Here is a 17,133-nt window from a genome sequence, read left to right on the forward strand (position 1 = left end):
GTTGTATGAAATGCACATTTGCCTATATCTCTTACTTATTTCTGAGGCTAGACTTTTAAGTATATTGTCAGTATAAACAGAGCTAAGATGGAAAGTTGCATGACATTGGCTATCTGTAAGTTATAACTTGGCATTTGGACAATTAGCATTTATCTGGGTTAATTTCTCAGTTGCTGTGAACACTATTTGGGATCTATAGGACGTCTGGTTTAGAGCTAGCATGCTAGCTCTCTATGAGTTTCTCAGTCCTGTCTTATCGGGAATGAATTAGTGGCTTTTGTATGCAACATACTAAATTATTGACCCATGGGAGAACATATCAGCAGTTTTGGGGATGCTTGTCTAGGGTCCTCTCAGTTGCTGTGAACACTATTTGGGATCTATAGGACATCTGGTTTAGAGCTAGCATGCTATACTATAGCTTTAATGAAGTTTGCTGCTGCCTGAAAGCAATTGAAATAAATTGGATTGTAAGTGATGAAACAAGGATGGGAACTATAGGGCAGTGCTTTTCAAGCTATCTGATGTGCAGAGTGACAGTTTTCCCCCCCAATGTGCCAGGGCCTGGTACTATGAAAAACACAGGTGAGAAAGTGAGGAATCTTGAGAACTTTTTGGCAAAAACATGTGTTTGATCCTAGAAGAGGGGAAGGCTATAAATAAAAACAATGGGAGCATGTGCATAATGATATATGGATATGAAGCAAGGAGTTTTTAAATTTAAACTGTTTATTTCCTGGAAATTTGCTGCAGCCCTGCAGCCGGTGGCTCATGGACCATCACTATGAGTAGCACTGCTGTAGGGGATGATTTGCATTTAGAAACTGTTAATGTTGCTAGATTTATACATGAAAGCATCACGTTGGAATGAATCATTTCACTTTGAATTTTTGGATCCTCTTCTAGCATGATTTTGCAGCTGCTCACCTTTCACTGAAAAGACGCATTCGGTGAATGAATGACACAATTACATGAATCTAGCCAGGGAAACAGACCAGGGACAGACTGCACTTGCTCCCAGTGTGGAAGGGATTGTCACTCCTGAATTGGCCTTTTCAGCCACACTAGATGCTGTTCCAGAACCACCATTCAGAGCGCGATACCATAGTCTTTCGAGACTGAAGGTTGCCAACAAGCAAGACTGGGTCATGAGACAGAAACAGATTCCTGGATCAATGAGGACTTTGAATTGACATTCTTCATTGAGCTATTGTACATTGGCCGCCAGAGCAGCAGTGCTAGGATATGGATTTACTAGTTTGATTTTCTTAGTAATTATACTGTGTGTTCATTGCTTTACAACTCAATTATATGATGCATGGTACAACAGGGTGTCTGTAAATTGGCATCATTTATTTAATTTGGCCTCATCCAATTTTAAACAAATGGAAATCAATACTTTGCAGCCGATATCGGTGACTGAGTGGTAGGACTTGGTGATGTGTCATTGTTAAAAACAATGCTGACTTTTACATAAGGCTTTGATCAAGACTTCTAAGTCTGTACTTCTTAATATTTTAATGGTTTTTAAATTTATGTTGTGATACCTTCTGTGTGTTTTAAAGTAATATGTATTTTTATAAATAAATGTATTGTTCTAGAATGTGTAAGTTCTTATAAAAGTTTCAGAATGTATGATATTTCCATGTTCTGTTAATATTGAATTAATGGAACACAGGGGGAGCCAACTGGATGATGTTTTGGCAAACATGTTTCAATCTCACTTTTGCTGCTATCACAGGAACTTCAGAGCGGGGTGTGTGTGGAATACAAGAGATGACCTGCCAATCAGCTTATTACCTTCTTTGCCTGCCTATTCCCTTCTTATTCCCTTCTGTTAATCCCGTACTAGCTTATTCCCTTCTATGGTTGCCCCCCTCCCAATAAATGCACTATAGGAGGACATGCACTTAAAAAAAAAGACCCACCTATATAGCACCGACAAGGGATAACTGATGCGCTGGTGGGAGGCACGAGGGTTAAGCACTGTCCTCCCAATTTCTGATTATCCCTTGCAAGTGTATCTCTAGCCACTGCATTAGCTATAAAATTGGGTTGGGAACTGGCAGGTTTCCCTCATAAAGCCTAGTTTGGTCCTGAGCAATGGTATTTTAGTCATAGTAACAGTCTTTTTGTTTGTTTGTTTGTTTTTTTGCCTTTTGCTCCTTAGATATGTGTCACAAAGATGTCTACACGGAACTGCCAAGGAACGGATTCTGTGATCAAGCCCCTGGACACAATTCCAGAGGATAAAAAAGTCAGGGTTCAGAGGACACAGAGCACTTTTGATCCATTTGAAAAGCCAAATAATCAAGTGAAAAGGGTCCATTCAGAGAACAATGCCTGCATTAACTTCAAGACTTCATCTACAGGGAAGGAATCTCCTAAAATCAGAAGGCATTCCAGCCCTAGCTCTGTAAGTCCAGACATGCTGCATTTATCTCCAGTAAATTCCCCAACCAAATTCCAAATATTTGGGATCCTTAAATAGCAAAGGAGATTTATATAAAGCTGTCTTCTTAGAGTGTGTTTATATTTAAAAATGTCATTACCTTCCTGCTCTACTTATGAGAATTTCTGGCCTCAAAGATAAGTGCAACCCTCAGATAGTTGAAGTTATTCCTTCTGTTTTTTGTAACTATGTTAACTATGGTAGGAAGCTTTTGAGTGACATCATCTGTACCATTTTACATGCTATCCATATTTTTCTCATGGCAGACTGTTCTAAAACTAACTTGGGCATTTTTCCCAACTAGTCATTAATCTGTTGAGCCAGTTTTCTCTTGGGATTTCTTACAAAGGTATCATAGATGCAACTTTAGGGACTGGATTGTATTAAAAACGTATGCCACCATTCTATTAAAAATGAAACAAGAAGTGGCTTTACATAAAATAAAAATTCCAAAGCAAATATTTAAAAGCTATTGCTTTCTGAAAGCGGAGACTTTCTTGTGAAGCATTGAGAACTGTTGAATGGGGTGCTATGATTAAGCAGGCATCTAGACCAGTGCTTCCCAAACTTTTTAGCACCGGGACCTGCTTTTAAAAACAACAATCTATCACAACCCATTAGACAAAAAAAAAAAAAAAGACTAGAAAAAATAATATTTAATAATAGTACATTATTAACACTAGGGTCCTGTACTCTTGAGTCTGATAGATTCCTTACATATAGCATGTGTGTGTAGACTAGTGGATCTCAAACTGGTGGGTCATGACCCACCAGCCAGAGAAGCACTTATCCCTGCCCCTTTAAGGGGCAGGGAGGGGAAAGGCAGCAGTGCAGTCCCCAGGATTGTGCTAATGCCAGGGTTTTTTAAAACTTACATCCAGCTAGCGCTGGAGCCCTATGAATTTGGGGGGTCTGGGGAGCACTCCACAGGGCTCCTCAAGCCTTTACAATGTGATAAAAGAAGAAAGGGGCATTTCTGTTTTTGTGACGAAAACCGGAAGTCCCCATTTTTTATCCCCGCCCCCACAATTACAGAGGCTCGGGGAGCCCTACTGAGGGCTCCCCAAACCTCCCAGGACTCCAATGCTGGCTGGAAGTAAATAAAAAAACTCTCCAGTCCTGGGCAGCAGCACAATCCTGGATCACTTGCTGTTATCCCTATGCCCCAGCAAATACTCATGTGGTTCTCTCCTCCTTAGAAGGACTTTGGAAACCATTGGTATAGACCAGGGATTTTCAACTTTTTTCATCTCACAGCACACTGACAAGATACTAAAATTATCAAGGCACACCATCAGTTTTTTGATAATTGACAAAGCACACCATGCTGTTGGTGGGGGGCTCACATTCCCCAATGGCCTTACTAATAAATGACCCTCCCCCCCAACTCCTGTGGCACACCTGCAGACTAGTGACGGCACACCAGTGTGCCACAGCACAGTGGTTGAAAATGGCTGGTGTAGACATTTGCTAGATTCTCCGTAGAAATGGAGTTAAAGGACAGTTTCCCCAAACCTTTACAGTCATTACAGGGTACCCAGAAGACTGGAGAACAAGATGTAAATAAATAAACTCTCCAGTCCCTGGCAGCAGCACAATCCTGGGGACTGTCAGACCTTCCAAGACTTCCAGACCAGACAGAAGGCTGAAACTGGACTCACACACATATGGCATGCCAATTACTAGAGAAAATTAGAAAATGTGAAATTTTTATTTGGGAGAATAAAGATTACCTCATATCTGCGAATGATTTTCTTCCGCACACTGGGCAAGAGTGCTTGCAAAGTTTTTTTTTAATGTTTCAAAAACTTTTCGTGACCCACCAAAAATTGGCTTGTAACTGGGTCCCAACCTACAGTTTGGGAAAAATTGAATCTAGACAGTACTTTATGTGAAAACCTTGAAATAGACAAAGCTCAGAACGTTTACATTAGTTTTCGTAATGTAGTATGACATTTTCAAGGGAGAGTGATAAATGTCATGCACTTTATAGGATGGGTGTACTGACAGTTTGTCCCAATGGTGACTGGCCAAATTATGTTGTGTGAAGACTTCATTTTATTTTCTGTTGTAGCATAACAACACAGTGATGTGACCTTTGAGAAAAATAAAGAGCAGGTTCTACAAAAATGCAAAGAATATTTCTAGTTGGCATGGAGATAACCCAAAAGTAGGGATTAAGTCTTTGTTACACTGCTGTATAATAAAATGTTTCCATAACACTTTCTGTTCTTTTCCTCCCTCCTTTTTTATTCATCCTTCTATTTGTTTGCAGTTGATTCATTTTTTTTAGTATATAATGTGTTTAGTTTCTACCTTGAAGGAAAGATTGACTTGCTACCTACCTCTTGAACTCTTGGAGAGATGCCTGCTTATACAAAAGCGGCATTAGATAAGACATTGTCGCATTTTCTCCTAAAAGCTTTTCTACCTATAATATACCCTTAAAGCAGTGGTTCTCAAACTCTCTGGGAGAGTTTGAGAGCCAGTAAGCCTTTTCAGGGGCGGGGGGGGGGGAGGCAGGGCTCCACTTCAGCTTTAGCGGGGGCAGGGCGCAATTGCTCTGCATCCACTTTCCCTGCTGCGGGGAGCCCTGCCAGAAGTCGCGCCGGGCTCACTGCACCCCAGGGAGGCTGCAGGAGGCTTGGGTAAGCGCACCCAAGCCCCTGCAGCCCCCTGAGCAGCGCGATCCTGGGGATCATGCTGCTGCCTTCCCCCCGCCTCTAGGCTGCCCCCGCCCCTTAAGGGGGCAGAGACCAGGGCCCTCAGGCTGGGGCGTCGCGACGCCCCAGTTTGAATAGCACTCCCTTAAAGAGTTACAATCCTCTCAAAAAGTTACTAGTCAACTAAGGTATAATATATAGTAATATACTAAGATATAATAGGATGGCTTGGATTCTTCACAGACAGAATGAAAGCAAAACAGAGGTCTCCTGAACATACCTGTACTTTATTTTTCAGTTTACTAGGGCCCAAATCCTAACCAACTTTCCAACACTGGCATAGCTGTGCCAATGGGGCATGTGCTGCATCCTGCAGTTGGGTGGCACTCACAGAGGCCTCCTCAAGGGAATACTCAAGGGAATACTTGTTTCCTTAGAGCTACATTGCCCTTATGTTAGTGCTGGAAAGTGGGTTAGGATTGCACCCTAGCTGTGTAAAAAAAGTACTTAAAAATTAGTTTGAATGGAGCATAAGGGGATCTTTATTTAAGCTTTCTTTTGTGATTTTCTTTTTGTTACTGTGAAATTGATTCTCTTGAACACAAGAGGTCTTCACTTTTGTGCGCTAAAATTATTTTACAGGGGCATTGTGAGCATGTTACTTAACTCCATAGAATTATATATTGAAATTTAATATCCTGTAGACCAGGGGTGCTCACACTTTTTTGGCTTGAGAGCTACTTTGAAATCCAGCAAGGCCTGGAGATCTACCAGAGTTTTTTTACAATGTTCGCGCCATCATAACATATAACATTTATGTGTATAATGTATGTTGGTGTACCTTGAGCCCCACTGAGTATAACAGGACTTACTCCTGAGTAGACATGCCTAGGATTAGGCTGTGAGGCTGCAATCCTAGCCACACTTACCTGGGAGTAAGCCCCATTGAGTACAATGGGCGTTACACCTGAGTAGAAATGCCTAGGATCGGGCTCGGGCTGCAGTCCACCCTTCCCTGGGAGCAAGCCCCACTGCCTACCAGGGCCCTGCCCAGGAGCAGCAGCTGCAGTGGGGAGCTGAGAGTGGCAGGCAGGCGAGGAGGGGCCTGGGGAGGAGGGTGCAGGCAGGCAGACAGGCAGGCAGGGCGGCCGCTCCCTACCTCCTGGAGCTCGGTGAGGAGGATCTTCCTCTCGGCCGCGTTTGACGCCATTTCTGTAGGTCCGGGCTCCGCACCTGGGAGCCGCCGCCGGTGGGGAGGTGGGCTGGGCCGAGGGTGCTGCTCCGAGACTCCCAGGCGGTGGGCGGGCGGGGGCATCAACCTCCTCGCCTCATGCTCACATGGAGGAGGGGCTCGCGGACGGGTGTCGCGCTCACTCGCTTGCTCCCACGCCGCACCTTCCTCTCCCCCGCCGCCCTTCGCAGTGTCCCCGCAATTGACTCATTTTGCCTCGTGATCAACCGGTTGATCGCGGTCCACGTATTGAGCACCCCTGCTGTAGACTAAACAATTTCTAGTTCTAAGCTTGCCTTTATTTCGTGTTGAACATATTCATATGAATGTTTCATAAACCAACTCTCAAAGCATATGAAAGGATTACTAATAGACCTGTAATTTTTCCCAGGGAAGCATCTTTTTCCCAAATTTGGAAAAGCTTTCTTGGAAAGCTCTCCTCCAAAATATTGAAGGCCCCTTTTTAAAGCAGCACCTCATGAGGTACAAAAAGCTCCCACAATAAGGGACACTTGGCAGCACCCATTCTCCTCTATAGTATACAAATGCTTTGTATGGGTAAATGGGCTTTGGGGATTCTGGCCATGCTATTCACTGCACACTCCAAGAACAGACGTTAGTCAATTCCTAGTCTCCTGAATTTATCTTTTAGTTTTATGCTAAAAACTTGGAAAGAGCTCTGGCTCAGTGATGGAGCACATGCTTTGCATGTGACAGCTTCAATCCTTGGTATCTCCAGGTAGAACAGTCACAGAGACCTCCTCAAGGTATGGGAACATTTGTTCCCTTACCTTGGGGCTGCATTGTGACTGCACCAGTGCTGGAAAGTTGGATAGGATTGGGCCCTTCATCATGTATGTTTTGGTTTGCTTTTCTTTTAAAAAAATAATCCTTTGCTTGAGCCATTTCCTCAGGGATTGGTGGATTCACTAACAAAATTAGGTGGACAGTCTTTACAGTTCAGTTTCTACGGTTCCCTGAGTGGTGTGTGTGTGTGTGTTTGTGTTTAGAATTTATTTTCTGTAACTTTAGACACTGGAAACTTCTTGGGGAATGTAATGGTTCTTAGTAAGACTATAGTAAACTCTTGCTCAAAGGTAAATAGGTGCACCACTCTTGAATTGAAGACAGAGAATTCTCCTGTTCTTGAACTTTAGAGGTCTGCTGAAAGATGTCACATGTCAGAAGAGGGAGGAACAGCACCATTATTCTCAGTCAGGTTTCTGCCTTTGACAGAGAGCAGCAGCCTGTCTGTGAAGCTCTTGTTTCCTTTATGTTAGGAATTGTTCCGTTATCTCCTTTTAAAGTCCTTCTGCTCAAACAAACTAGCTCTCTTCCAACCCTTTTGCTCAGTCCCTGCTCCCCTTGGTTATTTTCTGAAGTGAAAGGTGCACAACTTTTACTTCACAATGGTGTCTCTTAAATAGTTTTTGTACTCTAATATTGAAGTAGAAAATGTACTCTCTCAGTGTCAGTTGTGAGCGATACATACAGAAGGAAGTGGCTTCTTTGGTTGCTTAGAACAAATGGGTCCAAGATGGTCTTTCAGTACTTAACCAACAAAAGAAGCCATTTAAATGTGTATGCATGATTCACAGCTATGCAAGCCACCTGTATTTTTGTGTTCTTCTTTGTGTGGAAAGAAACAGCACAGTGTTAAATGTTTCTGAGGTAACATTCCATCAATCTTGTCTGTGCTCTCAGAGTGTGTGGCTGGGGAGGGGGTTTGTTTTACCTCAGAGACAGACTTTGGGGCACTTCATGGTTTTCAGATGCAGAAAGTGCACAGTTACTATACATGTTTTGGGGGGTTTCCCCTTGTAATGGGAAACACTACTCATGAATCCCCACGACTCAGAAACCCCAGTTGGCCTCAGCTCTTCAGTAGAGGTGCTCGAGTCTTCTCTTGATTCAAGTCCAGGGGCAACAGCCACCATTTTGGATTCTGGATCAGCTACCATTTTGAGCCAGTTACCTGAACCCCTTGTTGAAAATCGGTTTGACGAATGCAAAAAAGAGGTTGGGGCAAATCTAAAGCATGTAGATAAGGTATATTGCTGATTTGGAATAACTGCTATTGTCTTGTAATCAGACACTAGTTTATATTTTCACGTTTTATACACCATCCAAGGCAATGTATGTGACTCGTCTACCTCCTAAACCTAAATGAATATTCATTTCATGCAGTGGGCCAAGCAGCATTTATGACGTCTACTGAGGGCCGGAAGTGATGTCATTAGGCAAGAAATGATGTCATTAAATAGGTCATAACAAGAAATAAGCACTTTTTCTCACTTAGGAACACATTTGCTGCAAATGACAGAAGAGAAGATATGCAAATCTTGATCATATTTCAAGATATAGCAGAACCCGATTATCATGCGAGCCACCCTTTCAACAGTAACACCTCAGCACTGCTCAGCAGCGGAGAACCTGAGGGCCAGATAAAAAGCTTCCACGGGCCACATCCAATCCCCGGGCCTTATGTTTGACTCCTCTGTGCTAAACCTCCATAACCATGGATTTTGAGGTGGTAAAAAAGAACCTCCCTTTTCATTAACCCTGTGAGAATTACAGGTGATTAGATGTTGTTAGAATAACAAGTGATCTTGTACAAGGGACATTAATGTATACTTCTTTGTACAAAGTTATTTACCAGTTCATTTAGAGAATGGTGATTGGAGATGCCAAAAGCCCTTAGATTAGTGTTTCTCAACCAGTGGTACGGGTACCACCAGAGGTACTTGAGGTGGTGTCTGGTGGTACTTGTGGGACTGTTGGACAACTGTCGCCCAGCAGCGAAATCAGGAACATGACACAACACATAGCGACAGGAGGCTCCAGGACATGCTTTTTAGCACTCAGAAAAGCCCTCCCATTCACACTGAGCCTCTTACTGATGTTTGTCATGTCGCATCTGGCCTCCAAACCCAGAATTAACTGGCAATGATGTAATTGCCAGTTACTTCCGGTGGCACTTTGAGTAGGTGGACCAGGTGAAGTGATACAATGGAGGACAAATGTTGAGAAACACTGCCTTAGATACTATCAATCAATCATCATTTTATATAAACCCCACTGGTTAAGTGTCTATCAATTTGTATGTGAAATGGGACCACCAATAGACAAGATAGTAATTTCTATATACTTGGGACACTCCCTAGATATACAGAAGTACATATTTTGATAAATTTTTAAAAAGTAAAAACTCATATGGTCTGTTGCAGGTCGAACACAGTGGTTTCCAAGAGCCATAGAAGAGTCGGCTGAGAGAAAAAGTCTCGTCAGAACATAGTGAATAGAATTTGTCTGCTTGAGCCAACTGTGCTTTAGGGTTGGGGAGATCATTTCTGGTACCAGGTTGCTGAGGGCCCTGGGGCAAAGCTCTGCACTGGCCCATCACGACCCCCTTATATATCCCCTAATGGAGCACTGGACACCATTGATGGCAGTGAGGATTCAAGAATTAGCCCAACTGAGCGGGCCCTGAAAGGCACAGCTCCTCAATCAGTTCCTCAATTATATTACAGAATCTTTTTGTTTACATATATAAAAGCGAAAAGAACATAGACTGATTCTCTATAGAGCAGGGGTGCTCACACTTTTTTGGCTCGAGAGCTACTTTGGAACCCAGCAAGGCCCGGAGATCTACCAGAGTTTTTTTTTACAATGTTCGCGCCATCATAACATATAACATTTATGTGTACAATGTATGTTGGTGTACCTTGAGCCCCACTGAGTATAACAGGACTTACTCCTGAGTAGACATGCCTAGGATTAGGCTGTGAGGCTGCAATCCTAGCCACACAAATGCCTAGCCCGGCGTTTCCTCCCAGAGGCACCTGAAGGGGGGCTCGGCACTCCGCGATCTACTCATTTTGCCTTGTGATCTACCGGTAGATCACGATCCACCTATTGAGCACCCCTGCTATAGAGCTTTTCAGTATTGCACCCTAAAAACATACTTTAGTATGGTTTATATGAAAACTTTGCTTGTAGCATGATTTTGATAGTATTGGTGCGTCTTTACAATATCTTTTATACCCTGTCACTTTGAGTGATACCTGTGGAGTTTTACTACTGATTTAGTGATCAAATTTTTCTCTCCTTGCTTCCAAGACTCACCTCAGCTATGAATGACTGTAGCCTAGGGCTAGTTGTTATCTCTGTCACATTAAAAGTTACAATGGGAAAAAAATTGCCAGTTGAGTAGTACACAGGATGTGAAGCAACCTTTTATAAAACTAGCACAATGCTTCATAAGAATCATCAGTTAAAATATATTTCAGGTATATGAAGTATATCCATGGACTTTAACAAGCAAGCATAGATGCTAAGACAAAAAATGCTTGTCCAGAATAAATTAGCATTGCCTTTAGAAGGTCCTCACTTTTTTTTTTTTGCCAAATTAATATAAAGGGAGTTCCAGAATACAGGGAGTTTTAGTGCACAATTCCACAAGGTTCACATCCTAAGCCTGAATGATGGGTTCTGAGAAGCTTCATGGATGAAACTGCACCAAAAAAAAAGTGAATTTTGAGAAGGTGCTGGTAGTTCTTAACTAATTTCTCTTGTGTTTAAGACTAAAGGATTTACAGTCTGAAACGTGGATGTAGTAACTGCCAGGCAGTGCATGCATCTTACCAGAAAACAGCTTGCTGCCTATCATAAGGATAGGACTCCAAGCCCATAAAATTCTGTGCTTTCAACTAGGTTATTTGGCACCTGGTGAGACACCCTATGGTTGAAGTATAGAAAATTGTTCAGCATGGTACTGCCACAGCTAAGAGCCAGCATGTTCTTTATAACCAGCCCTCATGTTCTGAGGAAGTCTAGACATGGGGGCACCTTGAAAGATTTTTTCTGTATTTTCAAAAATCAGCTAATAACTCCAGCCTCCTCAACTCTGATGTTGTGGAGGCTGGTGTTTGCTGACTGATGCCTGTATACTAGCTGTTCTTTGCATACAGCTACCTAAGCTTGTAGCTATGTTTCAATTTAATGTGGCTGAGTAGGACCCATTGTAATTGAGAAACTGCAGTTGTGCAGTTGATAATAGTTTAAGAGTTTAAGATAAACTGAAATCTTTCATTCTTGACTAAAGGCAAAAAATGCTGAAATATTTTTGTGCTTGCAACCGAGAAATGGGTTAAAAAGCCCCTTGATTGCACTGGCGCCATGATCACGCTGGCACCGCCACCAAAAATACTTACCATTGTCTCAACATCAGATTAGGATTTTGAGAACCATTGTACTAAGAAGACCTTACAGAAAGATTGTTGTGATGTGGTGTTGACCAAGGTACAGTACACAAACTATTTATTTAGGCATGTTAGTGACACTGTTACTGTTTGTTGCACTCAGCTTTAATACAGATTGAGGCTACCTATCCATGAATTTTGTATCCGTGAATTTGGCTCAATGTGGGTCCACTGGACCTGTGGTGAGACTGTTCTGGCCCAACTGAAGCCTCCTAGGGCGATCGGGCAGCGGTGGACTTCCCCAGCCCCACGCCCAGGGCAAACTTTGAGTTGAAAAGTGGTATATAAATACTGTTAATAATTAATAATCTGCAAAATCAAAATACCTGGTGCAGCTGTTTAATTATTTGCGTTTGCAACAAATCCAAATTTCACTGTTCCTTGAACTGAATCTTTCAGATGCCTATACTGATACAGGAATATGGTTGAAATAGGCAGTGACCATCTGGACTGCTGAGTGACGTTTAGATGGATATTCTTAACCATTGCCCTTAGTGGATGACAATATAAAACATTAAATGTTTGAAGTATAAACTCATTAGTTTTGGTAATAGCATTTGGTCTCCATGGCTGGTTGAACGCAATTAATATTAGTGTGTAAGTGTTGAAATTTTTACCCTCTTTCTGTTTTTCCTACATAGCCAACTAGTCCCAAGTTTGGAAAAGCAGACTCTTATGAAAAACTGGAAAAGCTTGGGGAAGGTTCTTATGCCACAGTATATAAAGGCAAAAGCAAGTAAGTATAGTTTTCTCATATGTGCATGCTTAAAACTAAGATCTGTTAATTCATAAGTAGTTCTACTAATTTTGAATATATTGTAGAGGTATTGAAGTATTATAAAGTATGAGTAAGTTGTAGATCATAATTGTACAACTTGGTCATAGTTGACAAAATACACGGGTTTTAAGTCAATCAAAATGTAATGTTTCTGTTCAGTAATGCAGGTATAAACTAAGAACATAAGAACAGCCCCACTGGATCAGGCCATAGGCCCATCTAGTCCAGCTTCCTGTATCTCACAGCAGCCCACCAAATGCCCCAGGGAGCACACCAGATAACAAGAGACCTCATCCTGGTGCCCTCCCCTACATCTGGCATTCTGACTTAACCCATTCCTAAAATCAGGAGGTTGCGCATACACATCATGGCTTGTACCCCATAATGGATTTTTCCTCCAGAAACTCGTCCAATCCCCTTTTAAAGGCGTCTAGGCTAGACGCCAGCACCACATCCTGCGGCAAGGAGTTCCACAGACCGACCACGCGCTGAGTAAAGAAATATTTTCTTTTGTCTGTCCTAACCCGCCCAACACTCAATTTTAGTGGATGTCCCCTGGTTCTGGTATTATGTGAGAGTGTAAAGAGCATCTCCCTATCCACTCTGTCCATCCCCTACATAATTTTGTATGTCTCAATCATGTCCCCCCTCAGGCGTCTCTTTTCTAGGCTGAAGAGGCCCAAACGCCGTAGCCTTTCCTCATAAGGAAGGTGCCCCAGCCCCGTAATCATCTTAGTCGCTCTCTTTTGCACCTTTTCCATTTCCACTATGTCTAAATACTAAACTAAATATCCATGGATTTTTCATAAAAAGGTTTTATCTCAACATGATGAAAAGGGCCCTTTAAATTAAAGCAGGGGTCTCCAAACTTTTTGGCCAGAGGGCCGCATCAAATACCTGGCACCGTATTGAGGGCCAGAAAAAGAATTTGAATATAAAATTTATATAAATAAATTAGAGATAGAACTTAGATAAGTGAATAAATGAATGAATGGGCTCATTCATTCAACCTCTCTGGCCCTTAGAACACCCTCCATACACAACCAGAGCATAGTTCCTGTCACGTTTGGCCAAGTGGGCCAGAAGCTTTCAGGGGACAAGAGGCTGGCCGCGGGCCGGATAGTGGCTTGCCGCAGGCCACATATGGCCCCAGGGCCAGAGTTTGGAGACCCCTGAATTAAAGGAAAAAGGTCCCTTTACTCACTTGCCATTGTAATGCAGGAGAGCAGGAGCAGGTAGGTAAGCAATTAATCAAACTCACCAGGGGCTTAGAACAGCTTAATTTCAGTTCACTCCAAAGCAAGCAACTCCTCTGTTCTGTGATTATCATCTCCGCTTTGCATTCTTTCATGTGCTCCAGGGGGAAGGGAGGGGTCACTTGCCTCGGAGTGAACTGAAACTAAGTGATTGATTGATTACCTTGCCTGCTACTGCTGTCCTGCATTACAATGGTAAGCAAGGCTGTTTTTAATCCTTTGAATAAAGGGGCATTGTTTTATTTAACTATTTTCATTTAACATGATTTTTGGCATCTTTGGGGGTTCTTGGAATGGAAGTTGAGGATGCCAAGACACAACCTGTACTTGTCAGCAGGACTGACTCAGAGGTGATGCAACACAAATACATTGCGTCAAGCAGTGCCTTGGAGGGCAGGTGGTGAATTAATGACCTCCTATTTGTCTTTCACCCTCCTCCAGCTTGCTGCAAATGAAACCCCTCTAGGTGGCACTTTAATCCTCTTCCTGAGAGTAAACAAGATGATTGAGAAGCTGGGAGGGCAGGTACTGTCACTGCCACTACCTCCTTGCTGTCTGTGCAGAGAGAGGGCACAACAATCCACCCCTTCTCTTCTGTGCCATCTCTTTGCTTGTCTTCCATGTGTGTGTGGTCTTTAAAATGAAGAAGAGCCCAGCATGCTCTACATTTCTGTTCATTTTAGAAAAGTTCCACAGGAGAATGAGCAAGGAGATGGCACAGAAAGGAAAGGTGAGGGGAGGGATTGCTCTTCCTTGCCTCTCCCTGCAGCTGCTGCCAAATGGGCAGGTATAGCCAGGAGGTGGTGGCACCCATGACACCTCCCCCCCTTTCTTTCCTCAGCACTGCTGGAGGTAGAAGGGAACTGCTGCTATCCCAGTGCTTTGCTCTCAGCAAGTGGGAAGAAAATCAAAAGTGCTGACTGGAGGGGTGTTATTTGAAGCAGGCTGGAGGAGGCAGATAGTGGTGGTGGGGCCCTCCCCTCCAAGATGACATCTTGCAAAGATGTCTTATATGCAACAAGCCCCACTGCTACTTCACTCTGCTAATTTGTTTACTTTTTGGTGAAAGTGTCGTGTCTGATAAGGAAGTCAGTTTGATTGGATTTAGACAGCACAGTTCTAAGTATTTATGATTGCTAAGTGATGGCACAAACTTGCAATAAGATAAAGGCAAAACTGACTGCTTGAACAGAATCTAATACCTAATATACAGGTGGCTGTATGCACATAATTCATGCCACAACATTATGAGGAGTGTTGGGGGGGGGGGGAAGGTTGATGCTCATTTGTTTGTCCACCACATATATTGAATATGTGGCATGGAAAGTGTGAGAGCCAGTCCTGGGGATAATAGCTGAATTTGTGCAAAAGAAGGAAGGGGGAGAATTGATGTATGAAGACTTTTCTACCCTTAAAATTAAACACAACATTGCTGTCCCGCATAGACTTTTTGCAATCTGCATGAATTTATCCAGCCATCTGTTGTCTTCCATTTAAAAATCTTAATCTTTCATTTAACAGTGTGGTCTCATAGCTTTCATCTGCATATCACATTGCACTATGCTACTAATTTATACAAAATCTGAAGATCATATTCCAGAGCTAATTTAAATGATTGAACCTTGGCTCTTGGAGCAAATTGAACCTGCTCTTGTCAATTTGAGACTGTAACTTTAAAAAAATGTAAGTAGTAATCCTCAGATCTAGACTTGTCCCCTGAGATGGCTTCAAAATAAGTGACTGAAAGGCCCAACTTTCAGTGTAGTGCATTATATTAGAAATAATGCTGAGGAGACTGTTTTCATTGTTAAATAAAATATTTCATAGTTTAGGTGGCTAAAATAAGTCTGATATGCCACTTAGCACCACATAGCGTGGTGTGTGTGGCAGTAGGCTAAAACTGTCATTAAAATATATTAACTGTTTGTTTAGTGTCTTGTTTCTGCAATGATTGACGTGGCCAAAATTTAGCAGTGATCAAAGACTACATGACCAGGGCACATGAGAGCTGAGAGAAAAGCTTGTGATAAAGCCACAGATGCTTTTTCCTTCTGTTTGCTTTTAAAATGTGAAATGTCTTCCTATCTGTCAGCACAATGAAGAAAGTGAACATTAGCATTAATTTGAAATCAATAAGCATTAATTTGAAATCAATATAGATCTTCATTTCCTGAATAGAGTTTATAAATGCTTAGGAACAGATAAAGTTTTAATCTTGACACTTGCATAGAGGTGTTGTAGCTGAAAGTACATAGCAGGCCTTAAATGTTTCTTGTTATCAATTAACATACTTTAGCACTGGCTGCTGACTGTTTATATTCCTCTCATCACATCTTCCATATCTCTGGGTGACAATGGTTGGCGCTAATCCATAGAAAAGGGCCAGGCTGAGACTTCCATTAATCCAGAACTTTTAAAGCATAACTTGTAACAGAGTACAGTACATATAGAGAGAAGAGGTAGGAAAGAGGTGGAGTGTGTTGAGGTGTGATTTTTATTTGTAAATAATTTTTGTAGCAGTAAAGAAGTACACATTGCTTTGTGATTTTTTAAAATTTGTATTGCGTACTGGCACATACATCTCATTATGCTTTTTCTTCTGTCCTCATTTACATGTCTTTGGGCACATTCCATGATTCCCCCCTTCACATACATGTATGTGTGTACATCCTTTAACCCCTTTTGTTCTATCCAGATCCCCTTCTCAAATATTTTACAGTATATAGGTAAAATTTCTGCACCCTGAACAACCAATCCAGTGATCTTCTCTACTGCTGTTATTACTGTAGGAGCAGCTTCTGCTATGAGCTACATGAAATTATAAAGAACTCTGGGGCAAGAAGCAAAATAGGCAATAGTACAATGTGATAAAGCTTTAGCAGTGATTCCAGTTTGGCTGTTGCTTTGTGTTCTAGCATAGTGGTTAATAGGACCTTCTCTATATGGCTGCTGTCCAATATCAACTCAATCAATTGTTTTGATAATTATACTTGGCGTTTGAGAATGCTTTCAAGCATACAGAATACTCCACTGTATTATTTTCTTGTAATCCATACAACAACTCTCTAAGGTAAATGAGTAGTATTGCAGATGAGTACTGTGGTTTAGAAGGAAGGAATTGCCTAATGTCTATCTAGTGGGTTCATGTCAGGGTGAGATTTGAACCAGGAACTTACTGATTTGTAGCTTAGCCTGGTCATTTTTAAAACAGTTACAGTTTAACTTGCACTGTTCAAATCTATCATCTCCACCCAACATAATCTATATTCTAGTAATATTACTTTTGATATACTAGACAGCATTTATCCCTATCTATGTGCATAAAGAATGGTTTCTTCTTTATCTTGTATTCAGATTCTGTGGAGTACTGAGGTCTACAAAGGCTGTGTATTTCTGTCACTGTACCTTGCCGCTATCTGTCCTTTACTATCTTGAGAATTGTTTAATGGGTACATGTCCCTATGTAGCTTTTAAAATGGCTGCTGTGGAGGC

General features: G+C 42.0%; 1 protein-coding gene across 3 annotated transcripts in view; it reads left to right on the plus strand.

Moving 5' to 3' along the window:
* CDK14 (cyclin dependent kinase 14) overlaps window positions 1-17,133 on the plus strand; it is a 348,112-nt gene that overhangs the window by 92,161 nt on the left and 238,818 nt on the right. For 2 of the 3 annotated variants that reach the window (XM_066628515.1, XM_066628516.1), the window contains 2 exons: window positions 2,171-2,416; window positions 12,249-12,343. In XM_066628515.1, the coding sequence (XP_066484612.1) occupies window positions 2,171-2,416; window positions 12,249-12,343 (341 nt within the window). The remainder of the gene's footprint in view (window positions 1-2,170; window positions 2,417-12,248; window positions 12,344-17,133) is intronic. The other variant, XM_066628517.1, reaches the window with a different exon arrangement.

Source organism: Tiliqua scincoides, chromosome 5, assembly GCF_035046505.1.
Source record: "Tiliqua scincoides isolate rTilSci1 chromosome 5, rTilSci1.hap2, whole genome shotgun sequence".
Lineage (NCBI taxonomy): Eukaryota > Metazoa > Chordata > Lepidosauria > Squamata > Scincidae > Tiliqua > Tiliqua scincoides.